At 41.8% G+C, this 24,367-nt stretch overlaps 1 protein-coding gene across 1 annotated transcript in view; it reads left to right on the top strand.

Moving 5' to 3' along the window:
• The first annotated feature begins 2,138 nt into the window (after positions 1-2,138).
• The window catches only part of ESR1 (estrogen receptor 1), a 258,433-nt gene continuing 236,204 nt past the window's right edge, over positions 2,139-24,367 (top strand). Inside the window, exon 1 of the mRNA XM_057528224.1 lies at positions 2,139-2,736. Coding sequence (XP_057384207.1) covers positions 2,285-2,736 — 452 coding nt within the window. The 5' untranslated portion in view covers positions 2,139-2,284. The remainder of the gene's footprint in view (positions 2,737-24,367) is intronic.

Raw genomic sequence — 24,367 nt, 5'->3', positions numbered from 1 at the left:
CCAAGTGCCCTGCCTACTGGCTGCTTCCCGATTCCCTGCCGTTCCACATGCAAACACATCCCCACACGCTCTGCCTTGCTCACACACAGAGCCACAGGCACATGTGAGCGCATTCCTTCCTTCCTTCTCACCGTCTCAGCCCTTGACTTCTACAAGCCCATGGAACATTTCTGGAAAGACGCTCTTGATCCAGCAGGGTAGGATTGTTTTGATTTCTCTTTGTAGCTTTAGCATTTTGAGAAAGCAACTTACCTTTCTGGCCAGTGTCTGTATCCTAGCAGGGAGATGAGGATTTGCTGTTTTCCATGGGTTTATGTGTGCATCTCCTTCTGCTTTCAGGACTTGTAAGGTTCTTTGTGTAATTTACATATAATTCGGCAGGTTCAGATTTTTAAGAGCCCTCTGAAGTGCTTTTGCATGGGTTTAAAAGAGACATTTGAAAATTGAAAGTGTGATTTACCGAAACAAAGTCATCTGTAAAAAAATTGCTTTGGAAAGTAATGGTTGCTGGCCATAAAGAGAAATATCTGTGATTCACCTAATGTGTTTTTAACCCTTTCTTTGCTTACAATCTATAGTTACTCTTGCTGAGCTCAATTTTGGCTTCATAGTAAATCAGCTGCATCTGCATATTACCCCCAAATGGTCTGTCTGTTCTTGTAAGAATTAGGTAAAACGTGTGCTTATTAGTATAAAGATATCCCAAAATATTACTATCAGTAACAGCATCCTTGTCATTTATAGATGACACTAACATTTTGTCAGGTATTCTGTCAGGTGTTTGGTATAGCAGTTAAAGCAAAGTATCTGATGGTCATACCAGAGTTCATTAGGCTGGGGCAAAGGAAGTTTATTAAAAAGTATAAACTGTCCAAGATTATAGGTGCACAATATATTTACCATATCTTTTTAATATATACTTATATATACACATTATATACTATATAGTATATATTATTATATATTATGTTATATATATATATATAATATACTTGAGCATGTTTAGTTTTTAATTCAGTACAAAACTTTTTTCTATTTCTCTTTCAATCTGGATGTTTGATTCTGCATATCCTAGTCCAAGTGAACCAAGAAGGTCCAATCATAGGATGAAAGAACAGAAATGTATCATTGCCTTTTAAAATTTGTTGGTTAGACCGACAGTGTAACATCACTGCCAAAGATTTGGTTAATGACCTGAGGTTATTTTTTTTATGGTAAGGTCACGTTTCATATTCAGTTTTCTGAAGTTTTGGTTGCATAATCAGTGGAAGGCATGAAGACCCACGTCCGCCTAACGGAAGGTTTTTGTAAATCGTCATTCACATTAGAATTCCTATTGGGAGCAAGTACAGTACTGTGGTCCAGCACAAACAGACGAGTCGGGCTGGGAGAATCTCAGAAGGTCGTGGCTGGAGGGGACCACTTCGGGAGAATTTTTTAGATGAGGAAAACTGAGGTCGGGCAGCACTCTCCTGCTGCAAAGCGCGGCTCTCCCTATATGTACACCTTGAATCTCCACCCCCTTCCCCCCAGATGCCTCCCATCAGTTCCGGCAGCTGCTAAATATAGCTGTCTGCATATGCAACCGCATACCCCACTCTATCTGCCGTATCTCGGTTACAGAGTGGTCCTCCCCAGGGTCATTCTATGTACACACTACAGATTTCCAGCCAACGAGGAGCGTGAATCAAACAGTAAGAGAGACAAACAGAGATAGATTGGAGCCTGGCACGGGGCACATAAGGTAGCACGTTAGAGAAAGCCGGCCCCTGGATTAGTCTTCCGAGTTTGTTTTAAACCCCGTCTTCTCTGGGCCACCTTTAGGAGATCCCTCGGCTCCCCCGCCCTCCTGCAGTGAAATTCAGCCTCTATCCAGCAGCGACAAGTAAAGTAAAGTTCAGGGAAGCTGCTCTTTGGGATCGCTCCAAAACGAGCTGCTCCTGGAGTGATGTTTAAGCCAACGTCAGGGCAAGGCAACAGCCCCTGGCCGGCTTCCAGCACCTCTGTAATGCATACGAGCTCGGGAGACCGGTACTTAAAGTTGGAGACCCGAGCCCGGGAGTTGGCGGAGCGCGCTCGCGCCGGGCTGCACTTGCTCGCGTCCGGCCGGCCCGCTCCATCGGACGGGCCGGCTCCCGGGGCAGGGCCGGAGCTCGCGTCGCGGCGGGACATGCGCTGCGCCGCCTCTAACCGCGGGCTGTGCTCTTCTTCCAGGTGGCCGGTCGGCTGCTGAGCCCTCTGCCGCGGGGGGAGACGGTTTGCGCCTTGCCCGCGGCCACTGACCATGACCATGACCCTGCACACCAAAGCGTCTGGCATGGCCCTGCTGCACCAGATCCAAGCCAACGAGCTGGAGCCCCTGAACCGCCCGCAGCTCAAGATCCCCCTGGAGCGGCCCCTGAGCGAGGTGTACGTGGACAGCAGCAAGCCCGCCGTGTACAACTACCCCGAGGGCGCCGCGTACGACTTCAACGCCGCGGCCGCCGCCTCCGCGCCCGTCTACGGCCAGTCGGGCCTCGCCTACGGCCCCGGGTCCGAGGCGGCCGCGTTCAGCGCCAACGGCCTGGGGGGTTTCCCGCCGCTCAACAGCGTGTCTCCGAGCCCGCTGGTGCTCCTGCACCCGCCGCCGCAGCTCTCGCCCTTCCTGCATCCCCACGGCCAACAGGTGCCCTATTACCTGGAGAACGAGCCGAGCGGCTATGCGGTGCGCGAGGCCGGCCCTCCCGCCTTCTACAGGTACCCGCGCCGCCCGCCGCGCCACGTCGGGGTGGCCGCCGCGCGCCCAGCGGCGGGAGGGAGCGGGGGGCGAGGGGCCGCGCCGCCGGGAGCTCGCGGGGCCCGCAGGCCGCGGGGCCGGGCGCCCGGCAACCCGGCCGCCGCCGGAACCGCGGACGCGCGACCCGAGGGCTAGCGCGCGGCCCGGCCCAGGGTCACGGGGGGGATCTCGCGTTCGAGAGTCAAGTTCTCTGGCCTGGCGGCTTAAAAAAAAAAAAAAAACAGCAACATTCTGTTCTCCACGCCCCCCCCCCTCCCCCAGTGTCTGCGTGAGACGCAGATCCGAAACCCCGTGTGCTTCCTAACTAAACAAATATTGGAAAACTGTGCAAAGCAGAGGTTATTAGTGTGTGTGTGTGTGCGGAACACCCCAGAGCAAATAAACACAAGGTGCTCTGAGTCCCTAGAAAATGTCCCGCTTTGGTATTTAAGGCTGAAGGTGTCTGGGGCTAGCGGAGCTCAGAATTTTATTTATTTATATTATTAGTAGTATTTTACAATTTTGATTTAATGTGCTTGCAAAATTTCCTTTCTCCTAGAATTTCGGGGTGGAAATATGCACGCTATGATGATGGTGGTGATAGTGATGGTGAAGGTGATTCCCTTGGGAAGCGATTCCTAGCACCGCTTTCCTCGCCCTCCCCGTCCCACCTTGGAGGGCTGTAGGATCGAATTGCGCTCCTCAGAGGGGCAATAGAGTTCAATGGGTCTTAAGGAGTTTCTGATTTCTGAGTTACCCGGCTGAGTCCGTGTCAGAGCAGACAGAAGACTTCTGACAGCCAGAGATTTATAAGTGTCCTGTGGGTTTAACACATGCCACATCGAAGCACGAGTGTTTTGAAATACTTTCCTGACAGCTAAGTTTCATTTCTGGCCTACCGGGGAGGAGAATGCCCCAGGACTGGGGAGCAGCGGTTCAGCCCGGTTCTGTGCTTTGCCTTCAAGGGCGAAGAAGCAGTTGGTAGTTTGGGACACTTTTGTGACTTAAGAGGCAAATGTTTTGTGTCCTTATTTATTTTTCCTAGTAGAGATTATACTTTCCTTCTCCCCTCTTCCTCCCATTTTCCTTTTGACAGCGTCTCCCTTCTCTTCGTGATGGACTTGAGGAAGCCTTAGGCAGGAGGTCCGGGTGAATACCTGTGCCCTAGGTGCTGCTGGGAGGCCCCAGGGCACCCACGTGGCTGGCTGGGTGCTGATTTAGGCACTGCCTGACTGTACACTGGTGCCTGGCCTCGCCTTCCACTTTCACCCAGATCCTTCTGTATAGCAAGCTGTGGACCGATTTTCCATTCAGTGTTCTATATCCAGAGATATTTGTAGCAGAAGAAATAGGAGGAGGGTGCAGGGTGGCCCCAGAGGATCGTGAAGGCAGACTCTTGGGGTATCTGAATATACTCCACATCCTTCAGCCCCTCAAAGGACTTTAGAACATCCCACAGCCAAGCAGGTCCAGCCTGAGTTATTCCTCAGAAGACAAACAATGAACAAAACCTTAAAAAGTTGGCATCTATCACGTTAATTTAACTTGTTTTAATTCAGGGTTAAAATGGAAAACAAAAAAGAATTTATTCTGCCCACTTAAAAAAAAAAAAAGTGTTAGAACAAAGTATAACGATTAAGTCTAACACACCTTTTAAACTCCTTGTTGTGAAGGAAGGCACTGCTATGATGTGAATTCCATAACCTTACGGTAGACTCCAGAAACTATTTTCTTTTCCATTTAATTTTCAGTTCTTTTATTGCAAATTAATGCCACTGAATTTCAATGGGCACTAATGAGGCTGCTTCTCAGTGGATTATTTACTGCCTTGCTAATAATTACAAAGTGAGCATGGTCAAATAAAGAGGGGAATCACATTTTATTCAAAATTGTTCATCATCCCAGTGGCAAATAATATCGCTATAATATGCCCCATCTTAAACTTTTTGCATTAGATGATATTCAGATACTTTTAGAATAATAAAAAAATATGTGAGACTTTAAAAAAATGAGGTAAAAAACTCATACACATGGGATTCTGTGTGGAAATTCAGTTTTAGAGTAATTTTTTTTCCTTTGTCGTTTATTTACCATAACATCCTTTCTTTTTTGTTTGAATTCTGCCTTTATTACCCAGGGAGGAAAAGAAGGCTCTATGAAATAGAGTTATTTCAAATAGACAGATGTTACTTAATATTCTTCCCCCTCTCAGTTTTGCTGTTTGACTCTGGGTAAAAAGAACTGATTAGATTCTTTTAGGAACCTCTAATTTTCTTCAGTAGTTATCAAAAGTTTTGGGGGCCGAAAGTAATGTTTTCAAACTGCTTGTCATGACCCAGAGGATCACGAAATTAGTTTAGTGAGTCTAGAACATTTTTTTTAAAGGAATAAAATAGAAAAGAATATAATAGAAAATAGCCGAGTGGGTAATATCTAATAAGGGAAGGTTTTGTTTCCTGAAAATTTGTTTTAATTATACATGCTTGTTTGTGCTGGCTGTGATTAAAAATGTATTTCTTACATGGTTTGAGGTAAAGAAGTTTGAAAGCTACTGACCTAAAATGTTATGGTCAGTAGAAAAGAAAAAGTTTAGTTAAGTGGCTGGTTGTTTTATCGACACAAACCAAAAAGCAGTTTTGATTGTCTTTATTTTATTTTTCTCTTACAAATTAGCTGGTGACTTTGGGTCAGTTAGATTAAGCTTTATTACTTCTGGTTCTTAACTTTTCCATTTATAAAATGTTACTGTGTGGATTGTCCACCTGAATGTCCCACAGGGATGTTCAGAGAATTTATGCGAAATTCACATCATTTAGCATTAAGATGCTATGGGTATTTTCTTCTTTTGGCCACAATATGTAGCCTTCTTTATGTATGAAGAAATGTAACAGATAAAACTGCCCTGGGCATATAGTAATGGGAGAAAGATTGTCACATGTCCCAACAAATTGTTATTCAAAGGGAATAAATTTGTAAATAGACAAGCTGTGACTCTGCAAAATATGTCTTACCTAAAATGTCATGATGAAGGCAAGTGGGAGTTATCTTATCCTGGGTTCCTTAGCAAGTTCAAATATCTTAGGGAGTTTGGATAAAACTGAAGATGAAAATTAATTATATCCACTATGTTTTAAAAAATTCAAATGAGGTATTTAATACTCTGTGCTGATTTCAGTTTTATTACTCAATATTCTTAAAGGCTAAATATTGCCCACTTCTCCAAAAAACTTGACCAATATACAAACCTTTTGCATCAAAGCCAAAGCCCTGGTGATTTGTCTACTGTCTACTGTCTGTATGCATATTTTTAGTGCCTAGTTTGTGCACTGGTGAACACTTAGAACTATTTCTCAACTTTGAGCAAGGCTCACTTCTAGGGAGAGATTTGAATGGCTAATTTTCAAGTTTTCAGTAATTCTTTCTTTGTAGTTAGGTGATATCTCAGCACCCTTTTTTCCTGTTCTCACTTTTTTCAGTCATTTAAATTGTTACTGTTTACCTGACTCTTTGTGTTAGTCTAAGAATAGTTCAAGGAGCCACATATTGCCTCGGGAATGAGTATATTTTAGGTTGAAACGGAATCACATCTTCAAACCCCATTTCATTTTCACCTACTCTATGTGGCTTGTACGTGTTTGGTAGAAAGCCCCTGAAAGGTAATTGCCACTTACTCTAACCTTCTTTCTCACACTCCGTTAATTTGGATCTCTGGATTACTTTTGTGAATATATTTACGATGTGACATTCATAATTTGGGAAGATTCAGGTTCAGCATTTTGGTTTCTTATTATTTTAAGGATGTAAAAGACAGGGGTAAGAAATTGACAATGACAAGAACAATAGATATCAGGAAAAACTATAAAAGATGTCAAACTTTCCAATCATGATAAGACATTAGTACTTTTGTCAAGTGAGCTAGTATATGTGAAAGCAGTGCATAAGCTATACAAGCAATCGCTATTTTATTATTTTATTCACATATTAATATTTGTTCTGGTGCTTTTGTAAGCTAAAAAAAAAACTACAGGGAAGAACTGATTTAAGTGGTCAGGAGTTTCACTACAAGTATAGATAGATGATAATATGAACTCATTTTCTGTGAAAGCCAAATTTAAATAAAATCTTTATTACCATCTGCAACATTTGTTTGCAGTCTGGGTTATCATAAAGAACATCTATCTTATAGATACGTTTTTTAAAAAAGTCAAAACCCCGATTATGTGATAATAGTTTTATGTAAGGAAATTTATGAATTTTAATTCTATTTTTTCTAAAATGCATATTCAGCACAAAAATAATAAATCTAACTCCTCCCAGTGACTTCAGTATTATTTTTAATGTAACTTTAGAAGAACCCAGTAGAGAGGGCTAAGTGTGTTCCCTTCTTCTCTAGGACACATTGACTTGATAGAGGCAAATTACTCATTTGGTTTAATTCCAAGTCTCAGTTTGCTTATCGAAGAAAGGAAAACAGAGTGGCCACAACTGTTTAGAACCCAAATTCATCCTCCAGAAAAAGATGCTATATAAATCCCCAGAATACAGCTGCTTGAATACAAAGCAGCCAAAGTGAAAGTGTAAAGGATTTCATGAAAGGAGGCAGTCCATCAAAATCATTCAGCAGTTTTATTTTATATTTTAAACTCTGCTGATGAATTGACAGATAACATCATTTTAAAAAACAGTGTGTCTGAGCTGTCCCCTACTCCATCCCCAAAACATACCCTCACAGCGTCCTCTGAAATCTGAGGACTTAAGTGGGCTGGAGGTGAAGGGAAGCACCTTTATGATGTTCTTGAGTTCATGAGAGAAGAAACCATGAATGCTGAGTTCTGCACCTTAGAGAATATTAGTAGGAATTATGGGGGAACATTTTGCATTAATCAACAACATTTTTAATTATATGTACATGTCTAAACCCTATTAAAATTATGAAGGCTAGAAAGGCAGCTGTTTTGCTCCCAAATGACAAAATTTTATATGGTTTAACAAAGCGATAATTGAATAAGAAGGAGTAGGGCTGACTCTTGGAAGTATTATGGTGGTGTGACGGTGGAATCCGCGATGATGGTGGCGGTGGCGGCAGAGAGAAGGAAGAGGAGGAGGGCGACGGTGATGACAGTTATCATGCCAGCAGCAAGGAGATGTCGAAGGCAGCTGGGGTAGTATTTCTGGATGCCTATTATGTAGCCTGGAGATAGCTATCCAAACAGAAATGAAAAAATTTTAATGTACTTTGCTCATTTTTGTGGAGTTATAATTTACATATATAGTCAAAAATTTCCATAATAATACTATCAATAACATGAATACCATAAATCTGTTAAGTACCTCCCATTGCTATACAGAAATTAAAAAAGAAAAATCCAAACACACCTGGATTTTTTTTTGTTTCTCCTCTGAACTTCTTAGAGGAACACATTGAGTTCTTAGCTTGTTCCCATAACATCTTCTCCTTTAATCAAGTGTGTCATCTTTCATGAGATAGTAGGCGACTTTGTCTTGTCATTTTCTGCTTTCTGAAGCTCCGGTAAATTAGGCTTGGGAAAATTATAGTAGATCAATGAAAGTTAATAAAGTTAATGAAGAAACGTTCAGGACTGGATATTTCCCAGTGAGCCCTCGATAAACTCAGCTAGGGTCCTTCTTTTTGAGGGTTCCCCCAACGTTGTCACCTTCAAGACGGGCCAGTGACCTCTGAGGTTTCATGTTCAGATTCTCACCTTCAGCTTGGAAGCTACAGAGCTGTCTGGCCCGAAGGCTACCCCTCTGTGGTTGTGGTCCCATTTCCAGCCTGCATCCCTCGCCCTCGTTCCTAAACAGTGGCGAGTGCAGGGACCCAGCAGCCTTCATGTGTGCATGCCAGGCACTACTTCCTGGGCAGTTTTCTTGGCAACTCGATTCACGATTCACTTCTCTCACATAAAGACCTGGAATTTCTTTTAAGACCCTGAAAGTAAAAGAGAATTCTCTTTTAGTTTCCTGCAACTAAATAGTGTTAGAAATAGTAATTTTTGCATTGGCATCCTTTCTCTTTCCTCCGCTGATCTTTGTTTTGATAGTCCGTTCTCCTGTTTTCTTGTTTCTTTGCTTTATTTTCTACTGTTCTTCCTTTTAAACTCTTCTTGGCTTCTTTTCGGCTATCCAGCTTTCTTTTTTCTTTTCTGTTTTAGTCACTCCATCTGTGTAGTCCCACAGTTTTCCTCCCATCTTTTCTGGTTTATTTCTTTATTGACCTCTGTTGTCTGTTATTTTAATAAAATTTGGAACAGGGCTCATCAGAGCTCCTCCCTAGCCTGGGAAGGCCAGTGGTGTAAGAATATGCCTTAATAACCCATTCACTACATTAAAAGTGACATTAACTACAGTAAAAGTTTCAAAAACGATTTTTTCTTGTCTTTAAGGATAGACGCTTAACAAGAATTCAGGAAGAAAATTTCACTTAGTAAAATTGCTTTCGTAGCTCATTCATTCCTTCATTCATTTGGCTACATTGTTGCAAAGTGTGTAGCTCATCAAAGGCATAGATGAAACATCAATAAAATGTGTGTTTGTATTCCTAGCAGCTCACATATCGGTGTTAGCACGGAGCAACCAGGAGTCTTACTGCACGAGTGGGTGAAATCCTAGGGCTGCAGGCTTCTGCATGTCGATTTGGTATGGAGGTGACAAAAAGTGCAGCCTTTGCTGTGGTCTCCCGGTGGCCTACTTTTCAGGAATCTAGATCCACGTGAACTTACACCATGCATTTAAAACCGACTGTAATTTCCCACTTCGTCAACAAAAACATTCCTCTTTGAACAGTCGTAGGTACATCCATGATTCATTTTACTTCATGAAGGTATTTTAAGTGTTCTTTTTTTTTGAAGATTTTTTTTTGGATGTGGACCATTTTAACAATCTTTATTGAATTTGTTACACAGTATTGCTTCTGTTGTATGTTTTGGTTTTTTGGCCACGAGGCATGTGGGATCTTAGCTCCCCAACCAGGGATTGAACCTGCAGCCCCTGCATTGGAAGGCGAGGTCTTCTGGACCGCCAGGGAAGTCCCTAGTTTTGTTTTTTCTGTTGTTGTTGGTAAAACTTTCACTATACAACATTGTCAGAAACATAATTGATTTTAAGGGTGCTTTATGCTAACTTTGACTTCTGCTTTTTTTTGGGGGGGAGGGGGAAGACATATTTCTGCTGGATTATTTCAAGCACTTCAGAGAGAGAGAGAATGCATTCTAATTTGAGTACAGGATATAATTTAGTTACAATGGGAAGGTATTTTCTTTAGTTACCTGACAAAACTTGAGAGGCCTCCAGAAGCCTCTTGAATTTCTAATAGGAGGAATCCCTGAGCACTGGTCCAAGCAGAAAGCCTATCTCCCGTCACTGTATTTCTCTCAGCCCTTGGCAAAGTGCATGGCACAAGTCCCTAGAAGCATAGTAGGCAGGAAGCACCAGTTACCCTGATTCCCTCTGGTCTCTTGCAGGGAGAAAGGCCAGTCAGGAAGAGATGTTTAGATGGGATTGGAAGAATGTGGGGAGTTTGCGAATACCCCTTTCTCAGGAATGAAAATGCAAAGGACTCCACTGGGCATTTCGAGTTCAGTGATTCCCATTATTCACAGACTGCACTTTTATGAATTTGCCTACTCACTGACATTTTTGTAAGCTTCCGATCAGTACTCATCGCACTTTCTCAGTCATTCACGGTAGCACGGCCGAGCACAAAGTAGTGAAAACTTTGAGTCATCCAACATGCGCGTTCCTAGCTGAGGTCAAATAAGGTGAGCTCTGCCTGCTTGTTTTAGCTCTCCGACTGTAAACAAGTGTCCTGTTTGGGGTCCATTTAGTGCCACTTTGCTAGTGTGTTTTTTGCATTTTTGTCCTTTTCATTAGTGATTTTGCTGTTTAAAAAGCACAGTGCTGAAGTGCTGTCTAGTGTTCCTAAGTACAAGAATGCTGTGATGTACCTTATGGAGAAAATACATGTCAGATAAACTTCATTCAGCATGAGTTATAGTGCTGTTGGCCATGATTTTAATGTCAACAAGTCAACAACATATGTTAAATAAGATGTCTTTAAAGAGAAACACACACACACACACACACACACACACACATGAAACAAGGCTGTATATTGCTTGGTTGATAAAAATGTTACAACCTGAGGCTCTCAAGAACCTAACCCTGTATTTCCCCCAGGAGTGATGGTTTAGTATTCACTAATTCAGTGTTTGTGGCTTCTACTGTGTACTTCATAGAACTTAACTTGCAAGTAATAAGAATTGATTGTATATAATGAAGTGATGAAAGCACAGGTTTGGGAAACCAGCAGCTTGTTTCTTGACCCTTGCCCAGTTGTAATCTCTGGCTCAATGTGCCTCAGTTTACTCAATTGTAAAATGCCAATCAAAATAGGACCTACGTCTTTTGGTTGTTGGGAGGATTAAACGAGTTCAGAGACGTCAAGGGCTGAAACAGAGACGTCAAGGGCTGAAAACACACCCAGCACGTCGCCAGCCACAATTTTTTATTACTTCTTTAGAAGGGAATTGGCAACTCTACACTGAAGAAGGTGAATATGAGAGCTCTTTAAGAGTCTGGAATGTTTGTAACTTCCCTATATTTGTTTATTTTGCCTTCAAGGGATCGACTTTAATACCCTATTGTGATTAGAAGTTAAACTTTTCCAACCTAAAGGAAGCAGGAAGCTAGTATTTTTAGAAATGCTTAGTGTATGCCAGATACTGTGCGAGCAAAACAAAACAAAGCAACTGTAATAAACTCCAAATAAATAAAAAATAAATAAATCAATAAAAAAGAGGGAAAGGCATTAAGTATTACTGGACTGAGGCAACTCTAGAGAGGGAAGTAGTTGAAATTGACGGAAGCAGTCTACGGAGAAGCCATGACGTACAAGGGCAAGGAGGGAATTTCTCTGTGATTCGGAAAGAAGGAAACAGAGAGGGAAGAGGGATGGAAGCCAGCATTTATAGAGCATCTATAAAAGTGGATTTTCAACCTGGCTGCACGTTAGAATCAAGGATGATTTCAGAGTCACCCAGATGATTAAAAAACTACTGAGACCTGGGCCATATCTCGGCAGTTTGGATAACTGCCCTGGGGGTGAAGCGTGAATAAGCAATTAAGAGAACAAAACAAAACAAAAAAACTCCACGGGCTTTTCTCCTGGGCAGTCCACTGAGTAGAAGTCTCCCAGCACTTCTGTAAGTATTATCACATTTAAGCTTCCTATGCCTGTCTGTCACGGTGGCCCCAGGGTTTTGCTGTGTTCTGACCCCGAGGAAGACTATTCAGACCCAGGGCTGCCTGTTTTCCAAGTCTCCATTTCACTGAGCCTCTTGGGTTTCAGAAGCAGAGGGAGGAAGGAGTGCTGAGGAGAAAAATGACAGTAGCGTTAATTTCTACTCCTCATCTTTCCAAAATAACGTATAAAGTAGGCGGTTGCGTTGGATATTGACTAGATACAAAGAAGGCAGATGGAAGAGTATGAGGTTGCAGACTTTTGCCACAGGATATGAAGATGAAATTAGGAAACGACCGAAAACATGAATGCAAATACAGTTGACCCTTGAGCAACACAGGTTTGAGCTGCTTGGATCCACGCAAAGGCGGATCGGTTTCAACAGAAGTACTATAGTGCTACACGATATGCTGTTGGCTGAATCCACAGATGCAGAACTGGGGATACAGGAGGAACCACGGATATGGAGGCAGGCTATAAGATATACCAGGAATATTTTTAATTAAAGTACAGTTGATTTACAGCATTATGGTCATTTCAGGTGTATATACTCGGATTTTTGATTGGGCTGAGGGTTGGTGCCCATAATCCCCGTGTTCGTTCAAGAGTCAACTGTACACACCTGTGCCAATTCGCGGGCATGATTTGGGTTTTGGGTAAAGGTTTAGATAATTGGAGGTCATTGAAATCCCTGAACCTTCCCCCCCAAAAGGGTTCTCTTCTCTTTAGTTCTTCCGATCGCTGCCACACACCAGACTCTAGCATTGTTGATACAGCCTCTAAATATCAGTACAATTGTTTGATTGAAATGAGCATGGGGCCCCTCTGATGTCCACACGGTGTTCTAGGCCCTACACCGTGAGGCGCTATCAACCCACGGGCCCAGGGCTGTCTGGTTCTTTGTGTTTTGTGTCTGATGCTCAGCAGTTGTGATTGATGAAACCAAAGTTGCTTTTCCATAACGAGCCCAACCCTCGTCTAAGGAGTCTGTTTCTATGTTGAACAACTGTAGTTCACAGAGATGCGGTACCAGGCATCTTCTTGCAGGTCTCAAAAACACAGAAAGAAGCTCCTTCTCAAATGCCTTTTGTGTCCTTCTCTCCTTTCTCTGCACACAGCCAATTGTCTATTATTGCTGTAATAGTTCCTTACTGATTTTGAGCTTTCCAACTCTAATTTTCCAGTTTACCTGAGCTTACTACCCAAAGTAGACATTTGATTGGGTCCTTCCTCTGTTTCAAAGCCTTCAGTGGCTTTTCACCATCACAGAACAGATGCATATTCTATAGTGCCATGTTCAAAGCCCTTGTAATTTGATTCCAACTCATCATCTCCTGTCACTCTTGTTCAAAAGCAAATTTAAACGGGCACATTCCCACTTCCATTCTTCAGTCATCTCCATCTCTCACATAGTATACCTTTCTTTCTTCTTGTCCCATCTCTGTTAGGCTGAGTCTACCCAAAAATCAAAGTTCAGTTCAAATGCCACCTCCACCAGATGGGTTATCCACCTGGCATTCTTTCAGTGTTCATTGTGCACATAGAGCACCTTTTTGGGTACCTCTATTATGGAAATCACCATAGAATGCCTTTCATTATGGTTGTGAATAGATTTGTCTCCCCCATCTATTTAATTGTTACCAATTATTAATAACAGTAATGTTCATTCATATATTAACTCATTATTAATGAAATGATTGTTTCATTAATTTTATAGATTAATTTAGAGTAATTGTATACAGTTTATTAATTAATGTGTATATTCACTCAGTAAGCTTTATCAAATGTCAATCATATACTGACTTCTGTGGTAGCTACAGAGATTGGACACCTTATCTGTCATTAAGTTGCTCATAGTTAAGTGAGGGAGCTGACAAGTGTATAGACAATTGAAAACCAGTGGAATAAGAATGGTGATAGAGGAGGGACCCACTAGAGGCACTGAGGAGGGGCACTTAACCAGACAGAGGGCTCCCATCTACTGAGGAACAGATCCAAAAGGTTTGATGGAGGTAGGATTTAGGCAGTCAAAGAAGGGTGGGTGAGGCTGTGAAGAGATGCTGAGTCTGATTTCCTGGTCCTCCCTAGAGTTCCAGCCCAGTTCCTTGGACAGAATGAATGCCTAATAATTTATAGAGCCAAATTGTTGAATTAACCAAAAAGAGTAAATTGTTACAAATAGGAGAAATAACTTTAATAATAGCAGTGGCTAGTATTTTTTGACCATAGTGCAGTAGGCACCTTGCTGAAAGCCTTAAATGGATGATCTTGTTGAATCCTTACACCAACCATAAGAGGCTGATACTGTTATTATTCCCATTTTATGGGCAAAGAAACTAAGAGAGGGCAAGTGACTTGCCCAAGCTCACACAGCCAGTAATGGAGAAATAGGGAATCTAAATCTAGAAGGTGAACTCTGAAGCTCAAGTTTTAACCTACTATATCATGCACAAAAATTGACAGGATGTCTTCTGTCACTGATTGATTTACTTGGCAGTTGGTTTAATTCCTTGTAATATCTTTATATTTAGTTGTGACAATACTTTAATCTTAGACTGCATCCCAAGACTGCTTCTTTTAGTTTTATGGGAAATGACTATTTTTATGATGCTTGCTAAAATCATGTTTAAACATTTTTCCATTTAGTAGGGAACATTTTCCCTTCTGATATCAGGAGGAGCCATTAAATAAGATCCTACAAAGACTTCCCGATAGCAAACTTATGCATTTCTCTGCATGTGAAACCCACCCAAGAATTTAAAATCTGGACAGAATTATAGTATTCATTTGGTCCAAACCTCTCTTTACACAAATAAAATCATAAAATCAGAGTATTTTAAATCTAGGCGGGACCTTAGGCCTGATGGATTCCCACCTCTTTGTTTTCTAATTGAAGCAATTGAAGTCTTGAGAGGGGAAGTGACTTCCCCAAAGTTCCCCAGCTGGTGCGGGCAGAGCCAGAGGTAGAACCTATGTCTGTCTCCAGCCCACCACTTCCTACTTAACAGATGGAGGTGTGACCAGCCTCTGTTCACTGAGGATGTCGGGGCTGTGCCCTACTTGCTGTAGTTCTAGCATGTAGAGTAGAAGCTCAAGCAACGTGGAATGAAGGAACGCCTGATGCTGATCACTACAAAACTACAGTGATGGCTAAAGTGAATGCACCAGCCATGCCTGTCTAGACAGACCATGAGTTCAACTGTTGTTTGGCCCCGTGAGAATTTTTAACCTTGGTTTGACACTTCAGTTTTAAGAATCGGGGAGACTTATTTCCTATACTTACATTTAGATCATTTCCTCTCAGTTCTAATAACTATACAGTCAGCCCTCTGTATCCAAGGGTTCTGACTCCGAGGAGTCAATCAACCGCCCACGGAAAATATTGGGGGAAAAAATTCCAGAAAGTTCCCAAAAACATAACTTGAATTTGCTGTGCACAGGCAACTGTTTACTAGCATTTGCATCGTATTCACAACTGTTTACGTTGTATTAGGTATTACAAATAATCTAGAGATGATTTAATGTATGTGGGAGGATGTGCATAGGTTATATGCAAATACTATGCCATTTCATATAAGGGACTTGAGCGTCCATGGATTTTAGGATTCTAGGCGGGAGTTGGGGGGGGGGGTGTCCTGAAATCAATCCCCTTTGGATACCAAGGGACGACTCTATCTTGTTACTTTGTGTTGGAAGATTTCCTTTCTTGTTTTTCTTTGTTTTCCTCCTGGGCTTAAAGGTTAGGAATTACCTTACTGGATTTCTCTAGAGACTTATACTGATTCCTTTTAGATTTCTAAAGCAGTTGGATGCTATTTTTATTCCATAATTACCAATGTGAAAATGGAACTTGCATTATTTCATAATAGATATTTCACCTTAGTATTGGCAAAATTAAAAAATAATTCAGTCTGTGCTTGATCCAGCCGCCTCATTACAATAGGCATTTTTTTATAACAAGGTCCCATGTTGAAAATCATGTGTCTTCTTTTGGGCTAATCACTAAACCCAGTGTTGGCTATATACTGTTTACTATTAAATTTTTCACCTTGTAGTTTAATACTCTTCCAGGAAATGAAATGTAAGTTTAATAAGAATGGCAATTGATGGAACCGTATGTCCCAGGTATAATTAATGTTCCTGATAAATGTGTTAAAGAAGGGCATGGCTGATGGGTTATAACTGTACTAAACCAAGATGATTTGAAACCACTTATTCTGTAGAAATTTATATTTATAGGCTAGGATTTATAATTAAACAAAACTATACTTTTTTTTGACTTTCTTTTTTTAATGAGTTAAAGAACTGTTAGAATTGTCAATTAAAATATATGAAAAGACTGTGTTAATAATCTTACAGTTAGTAATACTGTAAAGAGAGCATGGAGGGATTAAATACACTTTTATTAACATTTGATGACTTTTTTTTCATAGAAAGGATGATTTTTATATGTGGGGAGGAACAACAGTTTGAAGTGGCAGAAGTTACTGTAGATTTCTTGAGGTTGCCCTTCCCATTCCTTTTCTCTTTTGTGAAAAATTGTAGACCAAAATGTATTTTCTTCTGGTTGTGAAAATGGTATCGGTAGCCTCTCAGCAAAATGACTTTCACTAAGAAGTTGAAGACAAAACTTCCGTAGTGATATTTTGAGAGCTTTTGTCCTGCATTCTGCATTCTGGTGGTTCCTTGTAGCCCAGGGATGCTATTGATATATACAGAAAGGATGATTAGGTCAATGGTGACTTTTTCTAAGTCAATATTTCTCCTTGGAATATGATCATTTTAATATTCTCAAGGTATAGGCTAAAACTTTCTAATTGGATCTACAGGAAGGAGAGCAGCAGCTGGCGGATGGAAAGTGAGAATGATCAATTAATTCAAGGCCACGTGCCTCATGGTGTGGTGCTAGATCGTACTTAGCATTGAGTGAGCTTCTCTTTGGTGATCTAAGCCATGTGAGTCGGAAGGTACATTAGTATTTTAAACTCCTATATAATTTTAGTAAATGAGTGAACATTAATTTGATGTGATATCCCATTGGCCCAATAGTTAATGCCTAATTTTGTCCAAAGCAGACTTCTGTCTCTTGACAAGAAAAGCATGGTTAAGCCAGTGGTGTAACCTTTCCCACTGTCCTGGACTCAACTCTGTCATTTCTGCCAGGCTCATGCATCTCTGTTGCCTTCTCTTAAAAGCATCATATTTAGGATTGCCCAGTAAAATATAGGATGCTCAGGTAAATTTGAATTTCAGATAAATAACAAAAAACTCTTTTAGTATAACTATGTCCCACATGATATTATACTAAAAGATTCTTTGCTGTTGATCTGAACTTCAACTTAACTGGGTATCTTGCATTTTTATTGGGTAAATCTGGTAGCCCCAACCATGTTGCCTGACTGTTTACTGAGCTTCATTTTTGAAGGCTGAAGGTTATGTTTTATGGTTCTCTCTTCCAGCTGGAACACAGGTGTCCACGTGCCTTTTCCTACCAGGAAAGGAGGCACGCCGACGTGGAATCTGTACCCTTAAACTTTTGTCATCGTTTTTTTTTTTTTTTTTTTTTTTTATAAATTTATTTATTTATTTATTTATTTTTGGCTGTGTTGGGTCTTCGTTTCTGTGCGAGGGCTTTCTCCAGTTGTGGCAAGCGGGGGCCACTCTTCATCGCGGTGCGCGGGCCTCTCACTATCGCGGCCTCTCCCGTTGCGGAGCACAGGCTCCAGACGCGCAGGCTCAGTAGTTGTGGCTCACGGGCCTAGCCGCTGCGCGGCATGTGGGATCTTCCCGGCCCAGGGCACGAACCCGTGTCCCCTGCATTGGCAGGCGGATTCCTAACCACTGCGCCACCAGGGAAGCCCAGTCATCGTTATTGATTATAATTAAGGACATAGGTTTAGAGTAAATACAGAATGACATAGCTCTTCATTCTTTTACCTGAAAAGTTAGACAAAGTACAAGGGAAAATATTACAATGTAATATTACAATATTATAATTCTACGTGAGGAGAAAATCAAAGAGTAAGAACCTAGTAAAAAGAGACCTGTCATCAGACTCCTAGTTAGATAATTTTGTGAGTGAGTAATATACTGAGTGAACTTTTCTTGGTTGTTTGGGGGGGAATTCTCTTATTTTCGCAGCATTCTGATTGATTTCAGAAAATAGTTTAGAAAAATGATTCTCTGAAATGCTTTCTAGAGCGTGAAAGATTTAGAAGGAAATGTACAGCTCCTATGTAGATAGAGCATTGAACAGATCTGCACTCCCCCTCATCCATTTCTTCAGTTTTTAGCACGTTGGGGTGGCTGACTCCATACAGGAGAACTTGACCTTGGCTATGGTGGCTTGGGAGATGGCGTGCTACGTGAGGGGCCTCAATGCATGGCTGCAAACGGGCTTTCAGGGATGGCGTGTGGCATGGGGGACCTCCAATACATGGATACTGGGGGGTTCGTAAAGAAGTCAAGGCTAAGGGGTGAAAAAAGGAGCTTCCTGGGTGTCAGTGGGATAAGTAATTGCTCCAACAGTCTTCTGAGTATAGGTCAGATAACTGTACGTGTGTAATTTTCTAGAGAGAAATTCTCTGAAGTCTTTTTGGTGAGACCATGGGGAACAAAGTGTGAGTGAGAATTCCCAAGTCTTTGGAAACATTTCCTTTTACTCAGTCCTAACTCAAGGACATTGAAGAACTCCCAGAGTCACATGCCAAGGCATAGCTGGGGTTGGGGGAAGGGTTGGTGGGAGGAAGAGTTAGAACTCGTTTCTCAGCTGCTTGGGAAACTTGTTGCTTGAGCTGGTGGCAACTGAGACCACTGGCTAACAGCTGAGTGATTTTGCCCCAAATGGATGTGAGCCAGGTTTGAACAGAGCACTGGGGATGGGAGGGTAGTAAGTGGAAGTTTGGTTGGTTTGATTGTTTTCTGCTTCATAGCATGCTTATACCTTGCAGAACTACAGCAGAAGAATCAGTGTTTTATATAAGAGTATTTCAGCACTAAATAGAACAAGTCATAAATACCACTTATAAGGGTAATAACAATGTATAATATTGACTTCCCTGTGACCAAGGCCAAGTCTTGTAAGAAGACTGAGCAAGTGAAGTAGTGACTGGGAATCTGAGCCCTTTTCCCCAGAGATTTCAGATTGCTTCTGACTGCACTGTCTAGACAGAGCCATCAGAGGGTACTGTCTAGAAACGGGAGGAATCTCAAGAGGCTGCTGTCCAGAAATGAGAGGCAAGTCTGCAAATGCAAAGGCTAGAACATGCCAGCCTGTGCTGGAAGGCCTGAGACACTGATGTTTCCAAAGAGTAGCAGAGCAGCTGTTTTCTTTTTTCCTTCATTTCACAGTATTTGTTAATTCAGTTTTCAAGATCAGATCACTTTAAAAATCACCTGAAAATTCTTCTCTAATAAATAACATTCCTCTAATTTACAACTGTTTTTCCAGGATACAAATGAATCAAGTCTTTTAAAAACCAATTCTGTCTAATCCTGGGCAGATTTTTAGAACAGATCCATTCTGGAGAGTCGCTATGACCTCAGAAGCCCAGCCCTGACCTTCTTCTCAGCCAGGCCTCTGGGGGTGTCAGTAGTCTGAACTCCGTGTGGCGGCCATCATGGTGGTGAGGCTACAGCACAGGCCTTTGGTGACCTGTCTGTATTCCTCGGGTTTGGTCTTCAAGAGTGTCAGGATGTTCTGGAGGGTGTGGGGTGGCTGCATGCCCAGGGGTGGCCATCATGTGATCAGGTAGTCGGTGTCAGTGGCCACCTGCTTGGTCGGGTGCAGGGCTGGCTCAGGGATCTGGAGGATTGATCTCCTGGCTGCTTGAGACTCAGGCTCTAGAAAACTTTGCTGCGTTAACTTTGCTGACTTTCTGGGTACCACACCGTTGGTCCAAGGAGTATTTGAAATCACTGTTTGCCAGTCTGGTTTAGAGTCACCAATGCAGCCTGTCTGACATGCTCTTACTTCACCCTGTTGATGTTGTAGGACCCCCACCTAGGTTCACTGGATGGCTGACCCAGTTTGCCCTTTCATTCATTCATTCATTCCACAACCGATATTTACTGGCCATCTACTCTATGCCGGGCAGTATGCTAGACACTGGGGACAGACCAGTATGCAAATCAGACCAATCAAGAAAGGTTCCATTAGGAAGGCGACACTTAAACAAAGATGTGAAATAGGGAAGGGCATGAGACTATCTCAGTGAAGAGTGTTTCAGGCCAAGGTCACAGCAGTGAAAAGGCCCTGGGACAGGAGTGTGCCCTGTGTGTATGAGACAGGGAGGCTGGGATGACAGAGTGGAGCACCAAGTTGGAGGTGAGGACGGAGAGGAGTGTAGGCGTCAGAGTGAACAGGGCCTTTGCAGGCCATTGTCGGGTTGCTGGCTTTTGCTCTGAATGAGTGGGAGATCCAACAGAGGGTTTTGAAGAGCGGAATGACCTGATCTGAGTTTTTATTGTGAAAGTTTTCAAACCTTGACAGACGTGCAATAGCATAACGACCCTTCATGTATTCATCACCCAGCTTTGGCAATTATATTTTATTTGTACATATTTCTGTATGCATTTCTGAAGGATGGGGACTATTTTTTTAAAAACACAACTATACTATGATTAGCATATTTAAAGGTTAACAATATTTCTATAAGTATCAAGAATTTGCATTGATTTATACTTTGAAGGTCAAGCTGTTGGGATTTCCTGACAGTTTTGATGTAGCATGTGAGAGGAGTCAAGGATTAGACAGTAATTAAACTCCTTTTCAGTGTCATACATTTATTGGAACACGACTACGTATGTATTTCAAAATAGGTTTTAAAGATTAACATCAGCATCTGCCTTCAGGATTTTTAGTTTCTTTTTGTAAATATTATCCAATGCCATCAATTCCCCAGCTAGAGAAATTATTGGTATTGCTATTCTCAAATGTGGAAAAGTGGCACAGAGTTACTCACATGTTAAGTGAGTTATTCTAAAGTCCCTTAGATGGTGGTTGAGAAAATCCTGGTAAACGGGGAGTGACTTACCCAAAGTTTCAAAGAAACTTGAAATTTCTTTTGCTCTATTATCTATTCTTCTCTAGAAGAAATTTGGGCCGGCAATTGGACATATATTAGGATGGATTTACTAATCCCTCAAGGTATTTTTAATTATTTCAAGAGCTATCATGCAGCTATCTTCACGTAGTTCAGCTGAATTATTAAATTGAATTAATTTAAATGAAATCAAAAGATTAATTGGCTGCCTCCTATATATTATTAGAAGTTGTTCACAAGGCTTCCACAGTCTAGTGGGCATGGAACCTGTGGAACCATTATTGCTATCAGGGAGGCAGAGAGAATGTGGCTACAAGGTATAGAGACAGCAGAGGGAAGAAGTGAGTCAGGATGCGATTAGGATTTCTCCTGGATCACAGGGGCTGGGCAAGGTTATTCTTGGCAGAAAACAACATGAGCGGAGGCATGAGAAGAGCGAAGGCATGAGAAGAGTGAAGGCATGAGAAGAAGAGTGAAGGCATGAGAAGAGTGAAGGCATGAGAAGAGCGAAGGCATGAGAAGAGTGAAGGCATGGCAGGTTAGGAAGTGCACACAGTTGGCTGCTGGAGTACATGGTACCTGGAAGGTGGGTAAAGGAGCAGCAGGAGATGAGTCTGGAGAAAGGTCGAGCTATTGCAGAGAACACTTTGCATATGTTACCCTAAGTCAAAGAGGTAACAGTAGCATGTCAAAACTCCAAAACTCCCCGCAAGTTCCAGAATCGCTGCGCCTGGTAGGGTGTCTCACACACACCAACCCAATCTCATCTCGCCATGAGATCCACATAGTGTGCAACTCTATAGGTGTCCCACGTGCTCCTAGTGTCTCTGGATGACATAATCTGCAATTGTCATTGCTACACCACAGAGCAATCTACTGTGTCTTCTCAGAAGTAAGCAAGATGTTTTTTTCTTTGTTGCATTAGCAGCAAAAGAATAGGTTGCTCTTGGAGCTTGCTTCCTGTAGAGTGGATTGGAAAATCAAAGCGGGCTAACTCTGCAGGTTAGCTCTAACTTCTGCATCTAAGAGAGCTCTTGATACCTACCCGGAGGTGTCAACATTTCTGGTCACTGATTATGGTGAAGAATTTGGCCTTACTATCGAGGAAGGTTTTGTGCAAAAGAACCTCTGTTCATTTTAAACCATATCCAAATTGTCTTCTATTCTGGAAATGTTCATTTGCTTCGGAACCCTCTCCAGCCATGCGTGCTGACTGAGCAGAGCCTCAGTAGATGAATTATGTCTCCTTTGTCTTTGATATCTCAACTATATTTTCTTCTACCCAGCTTCCCACCTCAATCATTGTTAATAGAGCTCAGTGAACTAAGAATATGTCAAATGTACAGATGTACGTCCCCCTCCCCGTTTCTTTGTTTATTTCTTGTCTGTCTTCCCTCTATTTTTTTTTTTCTTCCTGTTTTCTCATGCCTCGTATTAGTGAGAAGTGACATATCTGTGGGCAAGCCACTTTGGCAGTTAGAAACACAATGGCCATCACTGACAGCTCCTTCTGATGGAATGGGTGTTTGTCCGCTTTGATTGGTCATGGGACTAAGAGTTGAGCAGGCTTAAATGCAGTGCTAGGGCCTCTTACCAACTCATCTTTTACACATTTTATTACTCTTGGGAAAGAGTTTGGAAAAATGGGCTGTGCACTGGCGAGACCCACTGAAGAAATTCTAGCTGGTTATAGATGTTATTGTTGGTCAGAGGCATGGGTCAGAATCATGGTCACCCAGCGTAAAGGCTGGAAAGCAATTTAGAAAACATAGTTGAGACGTCTCATTTGATAGAGAAGAAACTGAGGCCCAAAGAGATTGGTGACTTGCTTCAGCCATGCAGCTGTTATTGGCAGCTTTTTATCTAGAACCCAGGAGTTCTGACTCAGTGTAGAATTTTTCCACCACAATACCCTGCCTCCCTCATTGAAGTTTATTACGTTTGCAGTGATGTGATCCCTAATGACATACAGATGACATACAGATTCCCAAAGAATTTTTTTAAGTAAAAATTTCCATTTGCAATTCTAGACATGTTTGTGTGGTCTTTTTATGTGATGATATATTGTCCCTGTGTCTTGGATGGGATCATCAATTTATGATTTATGAGATGATTTATGGATCACACACAAAAGCAGACCAGAGGCCAGTGTTAGAGCAGGATTGTGTTTGGTATTTTGGGGTTCCGTACCTGGAGTGCCTTTTCCCAAAGGCCCAAGTCTTCCTCCTTGAGTTGTCTGCTTTCCTAGGACAGAAGCTTTCCTTCTTCTCTTCCTTCTGTCCCTCCTCTCCTTATTGTTCTTCCTCCTTTTGCATATGTCCTTTGTCCTAGGATGCTCCCTGGCTGGTAATAAGTAGATACTTTCCCAGTGCTGTTGAATGAGTGAATGAATTTCTTAATATTTCTGCATGTGAGTAGATGATTATTCTCCTGATATAGTGTCCTATTTTCTGTGGAAATTAGACTGCAAGTCAGACTTGTTTTAAGAAGGTGTGGTGTCAAACCACAGCTCTTTCCTGACTTAGCTCCTTTGTGTCACCCATATGCCCCATGTCTTGCATCTTACTTTGGGCTTCTTGTCCTCACCGTTCATTAACACTTGCAACTGGTTGGTGCGAGTAGAGAAAGGAGAGGTGGTGAAACTCCAATCAGGTCGCTTGGTTACACATTAGTAACTGATAAAAGATAAAAAGATATTGGCTAAATGGGTTTTTTAGGGAATTTTATGCCAGGTTGTTCTTGTTTCCCATTAGTGTGGAAAATCAACACTTGCTTGTATTTGGGGGTGAAGATGTTTTTTTAAGTGAGTGGGAAAACCTCTTGACATTTCACAGAGACTTAAGTTTTGACTGGCAAATGCTAATGTTCTTTGTGCATAAAGAATTTCAGGACTCTTGTATATAAGCACTAATGACATATTATTTTCTATTTGTTGATGAGTTAAAATAGGCATTTTCTGAAATCGTATTTTTAGGAGATATTCAAACTTTCATCAAAGCATTCTTCTGTATGACTGTCAGCTCCATTAACTCTGTTTTCATGGAACATAACAGAGTTCTTAACCTTTGCACTAGAAATTGAATTATCATTTTCCCTTAAAAAAGTATTATTGGCTTTGTAATAAATGATTATGGACAATTTCTAACAGGATTACTTTTTATGAGTTTAGGAATGAGATCTGAGGTAATGATTTTGTTCCCAGTTGTGACATACTCTGCCCTTGCCTTGTGATGAGTTGGGATGGAGTTCCCAAGGATTCTCTTCTCTTTGGGGAGCCTGGGCTCTGGGATCAGACTGCCTGGGTCCTTC

Source organism: Balaenoptera acutorostrata, chromosome 14, assembly GCF_949987535.1.
Source record: "Balaenoptera acutorostrata chromosome 14, mBalAcu1.1, whole genome shotgun sequence".
NCBI lineage: Eukaryota > Metazoa > Chordata > Mammalia > Artiodactyla > Balaenopteridae > Balaenoptera > Balaenoptera acutorostrata.
The sequence above is the reverse complement of the archived record's forward strand: the minus strand, read 5'-3'. Positions and strand labels throughout refer to the sequence as shown.